The sequence below is a fragment of the Elgaria multicarinata genome, chromosome 14 (genome assembly GCF_023053635.1).
Source record: "Elgaria multicarinata webbii isolate HBS135686 ecotype San Diego chromosome 14, rElgMul1.1.pri, whole genome shotgun sequence".
In the NCBI taxonomy this organism is placed as follows: Eukaryota; Metazoa; Chordata; class Lepidosauria; order Squamata; family Anguidae; genus Elgaria; species Elgaria multicarinata.
This window is the reverse complement of record NC_086184.1, coordinates 1,103,862-1,121,478: the sequence shown is the minus strand read 5'-3', so window position 1 is coordinate 1,121,478 and position 17,617 is coordinate 1,103,862. Positions and strand designations below refer to the sequence as shown.

The 17,617-nt window shown below is 56.3% G+C and overlaps 1 protein-coding gene across 1 annotated transcript in view; it reads left to right on the top strand.

Moving 5' to 3' along the window:
• Positions 1 to 17,617, top strand: part of TANGO6 (transport and golgi organization 6 homolog) — a 39,876-nt gene that overhangs the window by 1,801 nt on the left and 20,458 nt on the right. Inside the window, exons 2-13 of the mRNA XM_063140965.1 lie at positions 972 to 1,627; positions 2,190 to 2,306; positions 2,848 to 2,998; positions 4,119 to 4,255; positions 4,623 to 4,785; positions 5,169 to 5,251; positions 8,718 to 8,830; positions 9,336 to 9,512; positions 11,251 to 11,377; positions 13,167 to 13,358; positions 14,900 to 15,034; positions 16,487 to 16,993. Of these exons, the coding sequence (XP_062997035.1) occupies positions 972 to 1,627; positions 2,190 to 2,306; positions 2,848 to 2,998; positions 4,119 to 4,255; positions 4,623 to 4,785; positions 5,169 to 5,251; positions 8,718 to 8,830; positions 9,336 to 9,512; positions 11,251 to 11,377; positions 13,167 to 13,358; positions 14,900 to 15,034; positions 16,487 to 16,993 (2,558 nt within the window). The remainder of the gene's footprint in view (positions 1 to 971; positions 1,628 to 2,189; positions 2,307 to 2,847; positions 2,999 to 4,118; positions 4,256 to 4,622; positions 4,786 to 5,168; positions 5,252 to 8,717; positions 8,831 to 9,335; positions 9,513 to 11,250; positions 11,378 to 13,166; positions 13,359 to 14,899; positions 15,035 to 16,486; positions 16,994 to 17,617) is intronic.

Genomic DNA, 17,617 nt, shown 5'->3' with positions numbered 1-17,617 from the left:
GCATTTTTAGTGCTTTGATGTTTGCAAACCTCCCAGAGACGCTCTGGCTGTTGCTTAGTATAAAAATGCAGTACTTGGATGGATGGCAACAGGTTGTGGGAGGCTGGGCTACCTAGGGCGCAAATCCGATGGATGTTAAGACAGAAAACAGCCCTGCAATTCTATGCATGCCTGAACCACCCTTGAACCCCGCAATCCGACAACTTAAGCACGTAAGAAGAGCCATGCTGAACCAGACCAAAGGCCTGGTGAGTTTGGCGTTCCGTCCCCACACTGGCCAACCATCTGCCTGCCGTTGTTTCGATGCCAGGTTAAGATTTGTCCTCCCTTCCCAGGTGTTTGATGGGCTCTTTAATTTATTATTTTATTTATTATTTATTTATTACGTATTTATACTGTTCAACAGCCTAAGCTCTCTGAGCAGTTTATAACTAAAACCATAAAATCCAGATTAAAACTTTAAAAGCACATAAAACCAGAATAAAATACAGTCCAGGGAAGGCGTGTTTAAAATGATAAGTTTTTAAAAGTTATTACGTTTTCCGCCTTCCGAACCACACGAGGGAGGGTTTTTCCAGAGGGTGCATCTGTTCACATTTTTATAGTTGCCACTGATGTTTTAGTCCAGCCTTCCTCAACCTGGGGCGCTCCAGATGTGTTGGACTACAACTCCCAGAATGCCCCAGCTGGCTGGGGCATTCTGGGAGATGCAGTCCAACACATCTGGAGCGCCCCAGGTTGAGGAAAGCTGTTTTAGTCGTTTTATGGGGTATTTGTATCTTAGTGGATCGTTGCTTTCAGCCATTTTAAATTTTGAATGTTTCCATTTTCTTGTAAGTCGTCACCGTGAGTCTTTTCGGGAAAGGAGAGAAGTGCGAGAGCACGCTGCTCTCGTTTTCCACAGCGACTGAGGCATCGTGATACTAGTATTTGGCCATCATGATATTTCGCCTTATACTCTTACTTTTTAGGGACAGATTCAGGCCGCCGTCCCCAGGAAGCAAAGCATGCTGATCTGGTGGAATCCTTACACTTCAAGTTGGCCGTTTTGGAGGAGAAGTTTGCTCAGGACCCGCAGTGGGATGAATTGCGGCGGTTGAGAGAGGCGGTCTCCCAGCAGGCGCGGTGGCTGGCCCCCTGCCCAGAGGTGCCTTGGCGTTTTACCTGCCATGCCTTGCTGTTGCTGCTCTGCCTGAAGCAGTGCATGGTTGTCTTAGCAGCTGCTTACCGCCCACCCCGGCCGAACCCCAAAACCGCTGAGGCTGCACCGCCACTTAGCCCCGACACCCTCAGCATCGCCCAGGAGAAAACCGTGGAGGCCGCCTTGCAATTCGTCGTGACCTTGGGCCTTTGCCCGTATCTCCTGCCTGGAGTCGGGCTTCCCCTGAGATGCAGGACAGAGTTCAGCGCCCTGGTTCAAGACGTGGTCTCCCCTGGCTGCCTTTCCGATGCCACGCGCAAGCTTTACGCCACCTGCACTGGCCTGCTGGAGATTGCTCGGCACCCATCTCTGGGCGGCCTCGTTCTCACGCGCCACCTTGGGGATCTCCTAGCTGGGTTGTGTCAGCTTGGGTTCTGTCCAGCAAGGAGGAAGGGTGAAGAAGCGAAGCCGCAGGAAGAGCTGGCGGTGAGTTCTCATCCTGCATTCACGGGGAGCAGGGCTCCGGGTTCAAATCTGGCCTCCCGGGGTTCCCCAAAGGGCTACATTCAATGTTACCCAGGGACCACAAACAGTCTCCTGATGTTTTGGTTTTTTCCTAACTGAAACTAGGCTTTGCTCAGGAGAGGAGGAATTTGGGGGTGGGGTGGGGGGGGGTGTTGGTTGCTTAACCCTCCCTGTTCCTTCTCTTTGCATGCAGAAAATCTCCCACCGCTCTCTTCCATAGGGAAAAGATAAGGGACCCGCTATATCTTTTTCTCCAAGGGGAGAAGAGCATTTGGTTTAGCGGAAAACTGGAGAAGGGGAACGTGCCGCACCCCCCACCCCTCCCAGTTTCTCCATCCAAATGGGCAGCCTCCCGCAGGGGCCTTTTAGCAAGACAAGCTCTGGGGAGAGACCATTCACGGCTCCGCTGTGTGGCGGCTTATTATGAAGGCCGAGCGTCCTGGGCGATGGTCGCACGTTAACAAGCCCCGGTAGAGGGAGCCAGAGCTGTATTAACCAGAGAGTTTACGGGGCCTTTTCCCAGGGCCTTACCGAAGAGGAGCGCGCCGGCTGCAAGGAGGCGCTGCGAGGCCTTCTGGGCAGAGTTTACCAGCCGCTGGTGGTCCGAGAGCTGCTGCTGCTTCAAGGTGGACCCAAGCAGGTATTGCAAGGACCTGGGTTTGCGGTGTTCTTTCCTGAGTCGTTCCTTCCCTTGGCGCTTCTATGGAAATCTCTTGCGCTGCGTGATGGGACTTGCAGTCCAGCACATCTGGAGGGCAGCAGGTTGGGGAAGACAGTCTTAGGCCCACGTCTGACCTGCCTGACAGCAAAAGGAAGTGACATTTGTGGCCCCTTTTTTCCTTGGCGTTTTAAAAAAAGTATACGTGCACCGGGAGTGATGCATGGGAGAAGTGGCACTGAGCAGCCCAGGGGTTCCCCGCACCCTGACTCCGAGGGTTCCCTGGAGACTCCCTTAAAGAGGGGGGACGGGAGGGGAAGGGCTTCTCTTTCGGCTGCTCCTTTGTCTTGTCTTCATGCCACTGAGCGGCAGGAGATTTTGCTTCCCTTCCCACCCCCACAATTGCTGCCTGGTGTCAGGTACAGAAAAGCCCCTCTGGCCAAGACCTTTGCTGAGCTGTCTGGCAGGTTGTGGTAGTTCATCCAATGGTGACGTTTTCTCCCTTCCTTCTGTGTCCTTCCAGGGCTCCCGTTCCAGCGGGCAGGACGGTGAGCGCCGTCTGGCTCTGGCCCCTGCCTGGCTTCGGCGCCTCTGTGGGCAGCTGCTCTCCGAGGTGCTGATGAGGCCCAGTGGGGTCCAGGCTGTGGTCCGTGGCATCCTGGAGGGAGCAGGAGGTGAGCGAGAGTCCTCTGGATCACTCCAAAGCTCCTTCTAGCCCAGTGTCCTGCTTCCCTTTGCAGCCGGCCAGGTGCTTCTGGGAAACCGTCAAGCAGAGCCTGAAGGCAGCAGCTCTCCTGTGCAGCAGCAATTGGTGTTCAGTGTTCTGCCGCCTCTGAGCCAGGCAGGAGGTTCTACGTAGGTCTCCTGGAGGTTCTGTCATGCAGAAGGCTCACTTAGCCAAGTAGAACCTGCTGCCCAACAGCTGTCATGGCCGGCACCCGCTTGTTAGGGATTAATCCTTCGCCTCCATGGATTGTCTAGTCCCCCACTTTAAAAGTATCTGAGCCCAGGGCCATCCGTCCTCTGTGGCAGTGCGTGGCCACTAACTGCATACCCCCATCCCTTTCTCTGCGGTTGGTGTGAGAAGATGTTTGCTGCTGAAGAGGTGCAGCGTCTGAGGGCTTGGGAATTCTATGACCATTTCCTCAAATACTATTTTGGGCTTGTGCAGTTCTGTGATTCACTGTTGGAGTTCAGTAGGTGATGGTTGCTCTGTCGGTCTTGGAAGACGGGCAATATGTACAATTACACCTTTTCCATGGGCTATTCTAGGCTGATGTAAGAATACGTAGGTTTTCATAATTCACAGGATTCGACATTAACTTTTCTGCCTGACAAAGAGATCTGTGAAACTTGAAAGCTTGCATATTCATACCAAAATTAGTCCAGTAATTTTTTTTCACTTCACTGGCTTTGTGCCAGCTGATGGAGGACCTTTCCCTTCCCTTTTGCTTTTTACTTACTAGGTTCCATGGGGTCTGATAAAGCATTTCCCTCCTCCTACGCAGTCATAGATCAGTGGCAGAGCTGCTGCTGCTGCTTTGCACACAGAGGATCCCAGCTTCAGTCCCTGACCGTAGGGCTGGGATTGACCCCCCTCGTTCCTCAAGTTCAGTCTAGATGTTACTGAGCTCTGGGGACCTATGGGGTGACTTGCTTTAAGAGACCTTCCTATCTACATCTGCCCTGGAAGTTAGAGCAGGAAATTGAAGTGCATTAAAATCCAGAGTGAGCCTAGATTGGACTGTTTTATAGTATGCTGGAGTCTAACCTGGAGTCTCTCCTGCTTTCAAGCCGGGGCAGCGGGAGGCAGCAGTGCTGAAGCTGCAGCAGCCGACTGGCAGAAGTGCGACATGGTGGCCAAGATCCTGTCCTCCTGTCCTCAGCAGTCTCTGTCCTTGGAGGATTATTATCGACAGGTGTGCCCACAGGTATGCCTTTTGCCCCTTCCCACTTAGACAGTTGCTCTGGGTTCCTGTGAGACATGGCATGGGGGGGGGCATACGTCTGTTCCCAGGTGGGGAATTGTGTAGACCCTCAAAGTCTGTCCAGCTTGGAGCAATTTTCTACCCTGCTATGAGAAGATATAGGTGACCTAGAGATGCAGCTGATCCCATTCTGCTGTACAGACCATTGCCTTCCTTTAACGTAACCCAGACTTGTAAATAGCAACTCACCTGTGGTGTGCCAGAACTGGTTCCAGGTGACCAGAAGAGGAGGGTGCTGTCAATCAGAAGAGAGTTGGTTCTTTACCCTTCACTCACTATTTAATGAAAACACGCACAATTTCTCTTCCAGGTTTTGCAGCTGTTCCTCATTCAGGATAAGCTGGCAGCTCGTCAGTTCCAGCGAGTCGCCACCACGACCGTCCTCAGCATGGCGAGGCAGCACCCAGAGCAGGCAGAGAAGCACCTGCTGCGTCCCATGCTGGAGCCGCTCCGGCGATGCTTAGATGCGGCAGGTAAGGGCTGCTTCTCTCGCACACACCTAGAGAGAACTCCGCTGGAGGGGCAGAGAAGGGGGCAGTGTTCTTTGTCGCCATCTTGGGCTGTCAAAATTGCACCTTACTGTTCCTTATTTTGTTCAGTAGCTGCATTTCTTAGCATCGTTTGCTCCGTGATTTCATTCCCACAGTGAAAACACCACCACCACCCTGACAGAAGACTGGTGGAATTCCACTTTGTAGCCCATTTCAACTGGGCAGATCTCAAAGTAACTAATTCCGGATTGTTTTGTGTAATTCGTGGGCATTATTGCATTGAATGAAGTGGTGGTGCATTTGCATGTTACTGTGATTGGTTGTAGTTACAGAATCTTGATGGTTCCGTTTTCTGTTTGGTTCAGAAACATCTCTGGACGACCTGCCAGCAGGGAAGGTGCTGGTGAAAGAGGAGGAGCTCAGCTTGTGTGTGGAAACTGTGTTTAAGGTACAACCTCTTAAGTGCCCCTTATCTGCATGATTGCCAAAACTGGATTGTAAGCAGGAAGCCGGCATGTCAGAAAACGGCCACTCCGTTCAGGCCACTGAAAAATGGTCTCCAGAAAACCTCTCTCTGGAATCCAGGCTTAAAGCATTTAGGATTGAGCCGTGTACATGAAGTGATAGCAAAACCTTGGGGTGGATCGGGAAATGGCCGCGTGCCCTTACTCCAAAAGCAGGCCATCAACTCCTTCTGCAGAAAACTGGCTGCCCTGTTTTCTTCCTGGAACGGCAAACGCCTCCCTTGGAGGCTGCTTTAGTGCCATGCGTCCCTTCTGGCTTTGGTGGTGCTGGTGGGTGAAGAGTCAGTATCCCACGCGGGTGCTTCAGACAGTATAGAATCAGATTTGCTTATTTGTATTTGTATACTGTTTCCGACCATCGCAAATCAAACATTTAACAAAAGATATAGGATGATATCAAAACAAATCACCCAAGGACTGGAAGTTCTAAATCTCCCTGACAAGGCACGCATGTACTCCTTGAAGAACTAACAGCTAGAAAACGCTGTATTTTATTTATTTCCTTTCTTGTCTACGAAGGGGATAGTTTGCAGTCGCATGAACAGACCGACAGACCTTTTTTGTCTCTCTAAAATCTGACCCAATATTGTTCCCTTAGCACAATATAGAAAGGACAATGTGTAAGAGAACTTCCACCTGTCTAAGCCACAGCAAGGACAGGTACACTCATAGTGCACCTGTCTCTTCCTGAATCTTCCTTCTAAGAACAGGCAGCCATGGTGCACCTGGAGTGGGTCAGGCGCTCCGTGCTTCAGACCCAGGGATGTTTCACCTTAGGATGCTCTTCCTTGGGGCGTTTCCCAAATCCGGTTGACTGGGGGCCTTTCGTCAGCTTCCCATCTTTGGGGAACGCTTTGTCCTGAGCCCTCTGATGTTGACTTGCTGCCACAACCTCCTAGCACAGAGGGCAGAGGAAAAGAGCCTTCCTCCCCCAGCTCCTGTCTCCCTTTGCCGGCTTCCGGCTCTGCCCTGTTCGGCCTGGTCTTTCAGCTGCAGGCCTCTTTTTCCACCCGTGCTTCTTGCCTGCTCAGTGTGTCAAAGCATTTACTCTGAAGCAGGGGGGAAACTGACTTCCCTGATGCTCCGGCGTTCCGACATCCGTGCTTAGGACTACAGGCTGTTGAAGTGTGTGTTCAGCTTTGCCCTTCACGCTCTGCTCCGCTAGGAGTAACAGCCCTTCTCACATGGCGCTACTAGCCCAGCACTTTGGAAGCCTAATTCGTTAGGAAACCCTTCCAAGCGAGGTCGGTGGTCAGCCCGCATTTGGAAGCTGCCGCGCGGGGTAGTCATCCATCTAACGTAGACGGATGGGCTTGGGCGGCCAAAATGGGGAGCAGCTGTCCTGCTCGTAGCTTCGCACGCTCTAGCCTGGGCACGGGGAAGTGGCAGAGATCAGCAGAAAGGGACAGGGCGAAGGGGACCGGAGGGAGCCCCTTTGCCTGACCTGCCCAGTCAGCGTCTGCAGGGGCCGAGGACGGGCTGTCTCGAACGCCTGAGCGGCAGGAAGTGGTGCAGAGCGAGCGCCCCCCCACCCCCCAAGCGCCTCCTGCTCATTGTTCTTGGAGAGGGGTTAGCAGAGCATCCAGTTCTGATGGAGGCGAAAACTGCCGCGTCTGTGCTGTGCTGCCTTTTAAGCATGAAGGGCAAGCGGGTGACCTCTCTGTGGTCAGCCGCTAGCTGGAGCTGTCGGAGGTGGGCGCAACGGCCCAGGCAGCCTCTCTCCTGCAGGGCCCAGGTGCTTTGCCTTGGGCAGAGCCCCAAGTTTGAGGGCAGCACAACTCCGTGAGTCAGGGAGCCGAGCCGAGCCAGCAATCTGCACGGAGGAGATCTTTGGCAGGCGCCGCGGCAGTCTGAGCCCTTGAATGCTGGGATTGCTCGACAGCGTCTTGAGCGGTAATGATCGGCTCTTAACGAGCTGGCAAGCAGAAACGGGCCCGAGAGGCCACCCCGTGGCCACGGTGGCTTCCGCAAACGCCTTCGAGTGCCGGGAGGATCCCTTGCTAATGGCAGTGGCTCAAGCCTGACAGGAGGGAGATGAAGACGGCAGACGTGAGCTTGCAAACGGGGCCCGGGCTTTTCCCTTGCGAGCCGTGTTGGGTGCCAGGCTGGGAAACTCCTCTTGGGCCGTCACCTGGGGGGCGAGAGGGTGGTGGGAATGTGCACAAATGAGGGAAATGTGCACAAATGAGGGGGCTTATTGACAAAGAATGGCTCCAGGAGAGATTAGGCCAGGTGGAAACAAGAGGCGTGTTTCATACTGGAGCAGTCTCCTTCCCACGGAATCATCTGCCTTTTGACACCCAGTACCAGTGTGCCTGGGGAAGTGTTCTGTACCACTCAGGATTCCTTAAAGTCTGCTTTTGGTCCTACGCAGCTTGATGACAGTGCTGAGATCGGTGCCTGCAGCTACATTTATTTATTTATTATTGCATTTATATCCCGCCTTTTTTCCTGCAAGGGACCCAAGGCGGCGTACGTAATCCTCTTCCTCCTCTGCACTTTATCCTCACAATAACAACAACCCTGTGAGGTGGGCTGGGCTGAGAAACTGTGACTGGCCCAAAGTCACCCAGTGGGTTTCCATGGCCGAGTGGGGATGAGAACCCAATTTGAGTTGGATTTTCCCAACTTCCAGTCTGACACTCTAGCCACACTACACCACCAGGGAGCCTGCCCAGTGATGCCACGAAGGTCTAAGGCAGGCGTGGGCAGCCTGCGGCCTTCCAGATTTTTTGGCCTACAACTCCCACCAGCTCCCTAGGCATGATGGGATCTGTAGGCCAAAACTTCCAGAGGGCCATCAGAATTGCCCACCTCTGGTCTAAGATGTTGGATGGTTTCCTGGAGAGTGGGCAAAGAAAGTTTCCAGCCACATTCCTTTAGGCTAAATGTTCCAGCGGCTCACAAGGCCAAGGCAATTCCAAGTTGCTAGTCCACACAGTTTTGAGAGCAGGCACCATTACCCAGGGCCACAGCAAATAACAAATACATCAAAATTATATTCGAAGAAAAGCTGAATTACATGACTTGTTTACGTTTTGCAAATCTGCATCTGTATTTTCCTTGCCTGGCATAATCCTGCCCCTACTAGTCCTGTGGAGAGGCTGAAACATCTAGGTGGCGCATCAGCGCTGCCAGGCACTGGTACCCTTCGTGAGCCTCTGCTTTTGAGGTTTCAGCTGCATTGCCCACTTTCAAGCACCGCTCAGTAACAGTAAGGGCTAGAAACATGTCCGCTTTCAAATTATTATCAAGGAAAGCTGTGATTCTCAAGGGATTATAACACTCTTGTTCCCACTCCTGTTCTGTTATTCCGTGATTCGTCAGCAAGGCATTCATGTCTTCCTTCCTTCCTTCACTCATCCCCTTGCGTTTCCTCTCTCCTCACAGGTATTTGTGGTTGGCGGTGAACCCTTGGCTGTACTGATGGATTCGTTGCAGCGTGTGCTGGGAGTCATCTTCTCTCTCTGGTGTTTCGCCAAGCAGAACGTGTCTTTCCTACGGTAAGCAGCGTGCCTGGAGTGGGGGTCCTCCGAACTGGTCACCTCCTGATCTTGGTACCACTTTCTGTGTCATGGGAGCAATCTCCCTGGCCGGGGGATCAGCCTCAAGAGCGAGGCAGGCAGGCAGGCAGGCAGCTTCCTACTGCCCGGAGGGGTGGGGGTGGGGGTGGGCTTATTGGAGCCTTACTGATAACCGAGGCAGTGTTTGGTGCTGCCCAGCCGTACCCGAACACCAGGTTTCCTACCTGAAGGAGCTGATGAAAGAATAAAAACAGCAGCAGCAAAGGATAAAGCCATTCCAGCACGTAATGCCAAATTTGGAGCCTCCAGGCTCTTCTGGAGCTGCCTGCATTTTCTCTTTGACCCCTGGAGCATTCAGATTGGCGTGGGTTTCTTCTCTTCCTTCTCCTCCTCCTGCCCCCCTTTCCCCACCGGATTGCCAGGATGTGTTTTCTCAGGGCGACGGCTTACTGCTCTCCTTCCTCCCTTCCTTCCTTCCTTACAGCACCCCATGCCAGGAGATCCTGCTGTGGTTCTTAGAGAAGCGTGAGCGACGGGCGGCGCTGGATGTCCTGGATGGGCTCGCGAGGCTGGGAGGAGCCTCCTGCTTGCCCCACCCACTCTGCCAGTTTCAAGCGGCCAGTGAAGGGGGGGCCACGGCCACCGTCACGGAGGCTGCCAGGTGGGGAACGCCAGGTAGCTGCCGAGCCCTGTGAGGCTGCCAGCCGGTGTTGCAGAGTCCACTTACAGAGGGGTGGATGCTCCCCCCAGAGCAGCCGAGGCCCCACCCCGCGGCCGCTCATCTCCCGGGGGCGCCTTTTTGGCGGCCTCTGGCCTTCTCTCAAAACGGGCTTGGGGTGCTCCAGCATATTCAGAGACTCCTGAGGCCCGTCCGGAAGTAACTCTTTTGGATCTGGCGTTTGTGAAACATCTAGCTTTGGGGGACAGGAAGTGCGGCCTCGTCAGTCCTCGGAGCAAAAGGGTTTTGAGAACAAGCCTTTGGGTTTCGGGCGCTTGCAGAGGTCGGCATCCCCCCCCCCCCCCCCGGGCTCATCGCAGAATGAGAAAGAGGTCTTGTGGGGATGGCGTCTGTGTTGTCTGTCAGCTGCTGCGTGCTGTGGGTGGGGAAGTGGTTGCAGACTGGCCTGATGCGGAAACAACGAAGGGGACTTAAAAAAAAAACCCTGTAGAAACCAAAACAAGGCATGAAAGATCCCCGTGGTTCTAGATACGTTTTGAGAATCTTCGTTTTCTGAAGGGCAAATGACTCCTTCAAAACTCCCAACTAATGCTGAGAACTCCTGGCGTCCAAGATGCTCCATCAGTGAGTTAGAAGCCAAGCATTCTCGGCGTTACTTGCAAGTTTTGAAGGAACCGTTTGCCCTTCACGAAGAGACGGTTCTCTTCAGCGTCGGTGCAGCCGTCTCTTTGGCCTCGTCCCGCTGCCCAGCCCTTTGAGGAAGCCACATGCTGCTGCGCGATGGGTCTGCAGCCCCCGCCCCAATGTGCAGAAGGGCGGCAGAGGAGGGTGTTCCTGAGAACGAAAGTTGACATCAAGGTGAAGTGATGAAACTCTGTGAACCTCCAAGAGTTGGGGAGTGATGGCTTGGGAGGAAATAGCAGACCCGTCAAGATGGAGGAGAGATAAGAGCCCGGAGCTCTTGTGGGCTCAATGGTGGTTTGTTGACTTTCAAAGTGCTCTGTGCCAAAGGCTCAGGTAACTGAAACCAAAAACCACAACCCAGTCTGCCGCGGGAGGAGGAGGAGGAGGAGGAGGCCTGGCTCTGAGAAGTCAGCAAGTGCATAGAACACAGAGCGCCACTTCCCAGCCCAAGAACTCTGCACTGCTGTCTGAACGCCGCTGACGGAAAACATTTCCATCGGGCTTGTGGCTGGCGTCCCGATCGTTGTCCGTAGGAAGAGAAGGGGAACCCTGTTTGTGGAGCACCATCAGTCTCAGTCAGCCTTCCCCAGCCTGTTTTGGACTACAACTCCCAGCATTCCTGACCATTGACACTCACGTTGATAGGAGGTGTAGCCCAAAACTTCTGATGAGTGCCAAGTTGGGGAAGGTTGTGTTAGAGTGTCGAAAGCACTTCCCATAACCCCCTTGTAATCCTTACAACAACCCTCTAAAGCAGGCCAGTATGATTATCCCCAAGTAGCAGATGATCTGAGGTTCAGAGAGGGAGAGAGAGAGAAGCATGAGTTTATGGCAGAGGTGAGATTCAAACTGGGATCTTGCAGATCTTCTAACAATCCCGCCACGCCAGCACTCTTTACTGTATTTATTTATTAAAACTCGTGTGCTGCCTTTCAGTTTTGAAACCTCCCAGGGTAGCTGACCACATCACAAATGATAAACACATCAGAGCAAAACTTGATGCTAAAATCCCCGTGTTTGTCCTCCGGTTTGCCAGCGATGAAGACGAGTCTCTCTATCAGAAGGTTTCTTCCGAGCAGCAGCAGCTGGAGCAGATGGTGGACCTGCTGTCTCACTGCCAGAGCAGCGGCTTAGCCGGAGATTTCTTCCTGCGCTGCTTAAAGGTAGGAGGCCATCCGGCATCCCCGTCGCAGTCAGGGCCATTGCTGGGCCCGGAGCCAGGCCTGTTCCCCGGAGCCTTGAGTGTCCACTAGAGCCAATGGAACCCAGACTCCCCGCACAGCTTAACTGCCTTGCAGGGGGCAATTTTCAAGAGGCATTGCAGCTGGGGAGGGAAGGGTTAGCTTTCCTCTCCCCCCCCCCCTCCAAATAAAATCTTTCCTTGCATGGCAATTAAAAGGCAAAAAAACCCCCACCTCTTCCCATTGGTTTGGGGTGATCTGGGTCAGGGTGCAAAGGGCAATAACTCTTTTTTGGGGATCTTGTTTAGGGACTGTGCTCTCAGCACAGAGGCTGCTTCCTCGTGTGGCCGGGTCTACTCTACTCTAAAAACAGACGGCAGCAGAGTGCCAAGTGTGGGAAAGGGTTAAGCCCTGTGTTCCCACCCCCCAAGACTGTTGTGACAACAGCAGAAGCCAAATGGTGGGATTTGCAGCTGTGGGCAACCCCCTGCGGAGGAGGTGCCGTGTCCCCACCGGGCCTGACTTCCTTCAGGATCACTTAATACAGCCTTCCTCAACCTGGGGCACTCCAGATGTGTTGGACTACAACTCCCAGAATGCCCCAGCCAGCTGGCTGGGGCATTCTGGGAGGTGCAGTCCAACACATCTGGAGCGCCCCAGGTTGAGGAAGGCTGACTTAATAACTCATAGTCCGCCCCATCCAGAAGGTGGTGGGAGCATAACAAGAAAAGCATGTCATGTTCCCTAAAAGTCTGCTTTAAGTAGCTTTGGAATCATCTCCAGGCCTGCTCCGCGCACGCCGGTTTCCAAAAGTTGCTGCCGTAAGACTGGGCCATCCTCCCCATCTGCGCCCCCCCCCCCCCTCCGGTCGGTCCCACTTCTGCCACCACTTTTCCCCCTTCTGTCTCTTGCCTTCCTTTCAATGCGCCGTGATGTGTGTTTGCCCTACGTCAGCCTTCCTTACCTGGTGCCCTCCGAATGTGTTGGACTACAACTCCCATCATCCCTGGCTAGCATGACCGTAGTGGCTGGGATGACGGGAATTGTAGTCCAGCACGTTCGGAGGGCACCAGGATGGGGAAAGCTGTCCTGCAGGCTGAAGCTGGGGCTTTGGTAGAGGCGGCCAGCCTTTTGCCCCAGGCACAGGGGCGTGGGGATCTCGGCCGCTGCCGTGCTCTTCTCTAAATAGATCCAGAACGCGCGCCCCCACCCCGCCGGCAATCTCGCCGATCCCTCTGCCCAAGGCAGTTTGCTTGCCCAAGGCGTAGGAGGCAGCCCGCTTTCTAGAACGGGTTCAGCGTCTGCTGCCCTCGCCGGACCTTCTGGGCTTTTGTACAGCTCCACCCCACGCAGCGCCGCCGCCCAATTTGCTATGGTGGCAAGAAACCCAGGTGTGGCCCTGTTAAAACAAACAAAAAGGGCCGCGTGGGCAGCCCGTGCCTTGCTTGAAAGCGAGATTGTGTTTCAGGAAGAGCCCCGGGGGTGTGATCTTCCCTTAAAAGAAAGCACGCACCCCTTGTTTTACAGCAAAAGGGGGGGGCAGGGGCATGACCCATGGTGAGTTAGCGGGGGGGGTTGGCCCCCAGAGCCCTTGCATTAAATGAACAACTTTTTAAAAATGGCATCGCTTGCCCCATCGCAGCTCACAGCGTCGGCCGTGGGCTGCTCTGTCAAGAGACCCTTTACGGAGCTGTGTTGCAGTTGCAGGAAACGTCCTACATGCTGTTGATGCCTTTGATTCTCCCATTCCCATCCCCCCCCCCCCCGGCAGGAGCTGACCGACGTGGCCGGGCAAGGGGCTTCCCCAGAGGGGCCTGCCGCTGCCTCCCCCGCGAATCCTCTGGACCTGCAGCAGTGCCACGGCCCCTCCATCGCGCAGCAGGAGAGGCGCCTGCGGGTGCTGCAGCTGGTGGCCCTGCTGTGCGAGAGCATCTCGGACGCGCTGTTTACAGACATTGCCCAGGTTTGTCCGGGTCTTCGCTCCTCTCCTGCAGAGCCAGGATCAGGCGGGAAGCCGGGGGGGGGGGGGGCGGCCAGGCCGCTGTCGAAGAAGCCCGGGGCTTTCCCTGGCGAACCCAGGCGGAGCTCTTGGTGCAAACAGCCTGGGTGGCCCCGGGGGAAGCCAGCCCTCCCTCACCTGAGTGCCATGCCGGTTCTGCCAGGCGGACAGCAGGCCGGGGGAGAGAAGGGGCTGGGCTCACGTCAAGCTCGCTTGGAAACCCGGGAAGCACGGGAGATCCAGGGGGCGGGAAGGGCCCCTCCGCCTGTCGAGCACAGTCGAGAGGCTGTTTCGGGTGCAAAGCGTTCCTTCCGCAAGCAGCAGAGTGCAAAAGGATCCAGTTGTCTCCTGCAGAAGCGGGCTTGTGGAATGCACAAAGCTCTCGTCTTCCTCTGCTCCCCCCCCCATCCCTGCTCAGATAATTAGGGAGTTCGCTGAAAAGGCAAAGCCTGCCCAGGAAAGCCCTCCCAGAGGGGATTGTTTTTCCAGGAGGCGGCTGGTTGGGGGCTTCGTTCCAAAACGCTCCCTGCTGATGCCGCCACCAGCAGCCTCCCTCTTTGCCCTCCAGATACTCCTGGTGCCAGGCAGGCCCAGCCAGGAGAATTTGCTGGGACCCAAGATGAAAACGCTTGCGGCTAGGTCGGGCCAGAGGAAGGGGAGACGTCTGCGAGGCAAGCAAGGAGCCGTGGTTTTGCCCAGGCTAGATGCCCCCTCCCCTTTTCCCCACTAGGAGGCAGAGGGGAGACCTGTTGGCTCTCGAAAGGTCACACGCTTGGGGGATTTAAGTGTCAGAGGCCTGATCCCTCCTCCTCCTCCTCCTCCTGCTGCCATGGAGCTGTATAGTTGCACGTTCAGAGGAGACATACAACTCTGGGATTCCTGTCCTCCTTTGGGCCGTCCCGGAGGCATCCAGGCGGCTGCTGTTGGAAGCCGGATCCTGGACGACAGGGGCCCACCTTGGCCCGGTCTGGCTCTTCTTAACTTGCATCTCGCTGCCTCCTTGTCTTAGCGAGGCGCCTCGAGGGTTTGGTGGCGGCACCTCAAGCCCGTTACCCGTTGTTCCAGGGCTGCTGCCCCAAGAGTCGCTGCACGTGGCTCGTGGTCTCCGAGTGCTGTGAACCGGGGCCCGTTCTCAGAGTCCGTGCAATCCTTGATCTTGCCTCCATGGTCAAGGGGCGAATCCAGGCTTGACCTCAGCTGAAGGAGAAGGTGCCAATTCCGCGGGCAGGGCGGGGGCCCTTGGCTCCCTCTCTGGGGCTGCTGTGGTGCCACCATTCCTTGGAGAAACCCGGCGACCTGTGTAGTAGCAAGGCGGCGTGGCTGGACCGCCCTGGAACAGTTTGGGTCGTAACCGCAGGGTAGCAACCCTGCGTTTGGATTGTATAAACAAGCCCTCGGTTGTACTCCGTAGGCAGTTTGTTTGAGTCAACGCAGCTCTTGGCAGTCTTCAGCGGAACGACGCGCTGATCTCCCTTGGTGCGTTTCTCCCTCTGTTTGTGCTGCAGGTTGTAGAATTTGTGGCGGCGACTCTCCAGCGGGCTTGTGCGAGCCTCGCCTGCAGCCCCAGGGGCACAGTGGAAGCCCAGACGCTGAGCATGGCTATGGGGCTTGTGGCGGCCCTCCTAGGCGGGGCTGTGCAGGTGAGCTGGGGGGCATCGCTCAGGCCTCAGGGCCACATTGTTGCGTGGGGCTGGTGGGACTTCCCCTCTCATAGACTCCTGGGAGAATCGAGCTGGAAGGGGCCTCTGAGGCCATCGAGTCCAACCCCCTGCTTATTGCAGGAATCCACCTTAAAGCATCCCTGACAGATGTCTGCCTGGCTGCCTGGTGAAGGCCTTTGCCTGCCTTCTTTCCTTCATAGAATCATAGAATAGCAGAGTTGGAAGGGGTCTCTGAGGCCATCAAGTCCAACCCCCTGCTCAATGCAGGAATCCACCTTGAAGCATCCCTGACAGATGGCTGCCTGGTGAAGGCCTCTGCCTGCCTTCTTTCCTTCCCCTCCAACTGTGTGCAGAGTGTTTGGGCAGACTGGTTTTCACTGATCCACAGAAAGACGGGAACTACAGCACAGCAAAAAAGCGGGGCTGCCTTGAACTCCTTGTGGACGTTGGGGGGGGCTCTTTGGGGGGATATGGGGGGGGGGGGTAACACAACGATGCCAAGACTACGTTGGTTTCTGACCACAGTTGAACCACAGAAGCGGGGGGAGGGAGGGAAGGAACCTCTTGCTGCCTGCCTGGGCCTGGGCCTGGGCCTGGGCCTGGCGGGCTTTGCCCGTCAAGTTCCTGCTTGCCAGGCCTGGTCCCTGGCGTCAATGTCTTCCTCCCTGTGTTTTCACACCACTGCCTGCACCCGCTCCTGCCAAAGCCCGCTGTGGTTTCCAGAAGGGTGGGAGCGCTTCCTGAGCAAGGATAATGGTTTTATTTGTGCGCGCTGTGTCCCGTCCTGTCCCTCCCCCCCTCCCAGCCCCGCTTGGCATCTGAGCCGCGTTGCAGAAACATACCTTCGTGCAGCCATGTTCAAACTCCATTGACAAATAAGCAGCGAGGGGGGCCTTGTACTGGGGGTGGGGAGGATGGTGGGGGCTTTTTAAAAGGGTCTTCAGGTGCTTTCATAGCAAGGAAGGAGGAATGACCAAGGGGGGAGCCCTCTTCCGAAGGGGCCGCCGTGACGAAGAGCCAGTCGCCCGCTGGCGGCATTTGCAACGGAGGCGTCTCCAAACGGCTGGGGGTGCCTGAGCGCGGCCTCGCTTGCCCGCGGCCCGCTCTCCCTGCTTTGCCGTCTCGCCACCTGAGCTGCCCCCCGAGGCCTACCTCCGAGTCGCGTTCCTTCTGCTGGGGAAACGGCGGCAGCTCCTTTCCCACTCCATCCCTGCCGTTTGCACCTGTCAGCTCGGGGCGTGATATTATCTCCTCTCCCGGATCCGCTGCGTACGCCCATAACGGTAACCACAGCAAAGGCTCCCTCGCTGCGCTGCCTTCTCCCGGCCCTTCCTCCCCACAGCCCAGGGGAACGTTCTCAGGAGAAGCCCCGCTCCCCTCGGCCTCTGTGGCAGGGCTCACGCACTGGGCGTTCTCTCTCCCCCCACCCAGCTGAAAGCGGCCGACTTTGCCCTCCTGAAGCGGCTGGTGCCCCTGCTGGGGGACATCTCCCGAGTTCACCCGGAGCCCGTCATCCAGGAGCTCGCCGGCGACCTGCGCATCGCCATCTGCACCCACGGAGCCTTTGCCACCGAGACGGTCTCCTCCGCTGCGCAGAGCGCCCTGGGCAAGGGCCGGGCGGGGGCCCCCCGCGAAGCAGGAGCTGGCGCTAGCTGCGACCCCACAGGAAGGCCCCGAGGCGAGGGCTCCGAGCCCGAGGGGCCTCCCCGGCAGGACTCCACAGGTGGCGGTTTGCCCGCTGAGCCTGTTTCCGCAGGGAATCGGGCTGCTGCGTCTCTTGCAGAGCTGGACTCCCCGGCCCTACGGAACCTGCGAGAGCTCCTCCTGTCAGCGTATGACCCTGACGTCCCAGCCCGAGTGGCTGCCTTGCGTGGCCTTTCCCACCTGGTGGAGCAGCGGGATCGCGAGGCCCTGAAGATTCGAGAGCAGCTGCTGAAGGTGAGCAGCTCAGAGATCCGTCTGGGAAAGGCCCTGGGCCTGGTCGGCCCTTCCTGCCCCGCTTCCGTGCTGGCTCTTGGTGGCTGGAGGGGCGCCTGGCTGGTACGTTGGGTTAATCCTCAGGTCAGGGTTGAGGAGGGTCAGCTCTTCCCCTGGCAGGATCCGGGGCCGCGGAAGAGCCTAGCAGGGCCAGGCAGACTGAGTGGGCCGGAAGGGTGCCTTGCAGGCTGACTTTTAGTGGCTGGAGGGGCGCCTCAGGGCTAAATTAGGGTTAGTCCTCTGGTTAATGATGAGGTTAAGGAGGCATTTCTCCACGGGCCGCAGGAAGGGAGCTGTGGGAGGGCCTAACAGGGCCAGGCAGAGGGAGACGGGCTTGGGCCGGAGTCTTCCGGGCTTCCTGCATGGAGGGGCCCACTTTTACCTCCCGAGGCAGGCGAGGCGGCTGGGCTGGGTGTTCGCTGGTCAGTGTCCAGCGGACCTGGCTGTCCCGGAGATGGGTTTTGCGCCCTGCTGCTGCAGAGCGCCTTCTCTTCCCATCACTTCTGGAGACTGAGAAGCAGAGCTGAGTTTACGCCGCCCGGCTTTGCTCGCCCGGCTTTCTTGCTTTCCAACAAAGTGTGAACA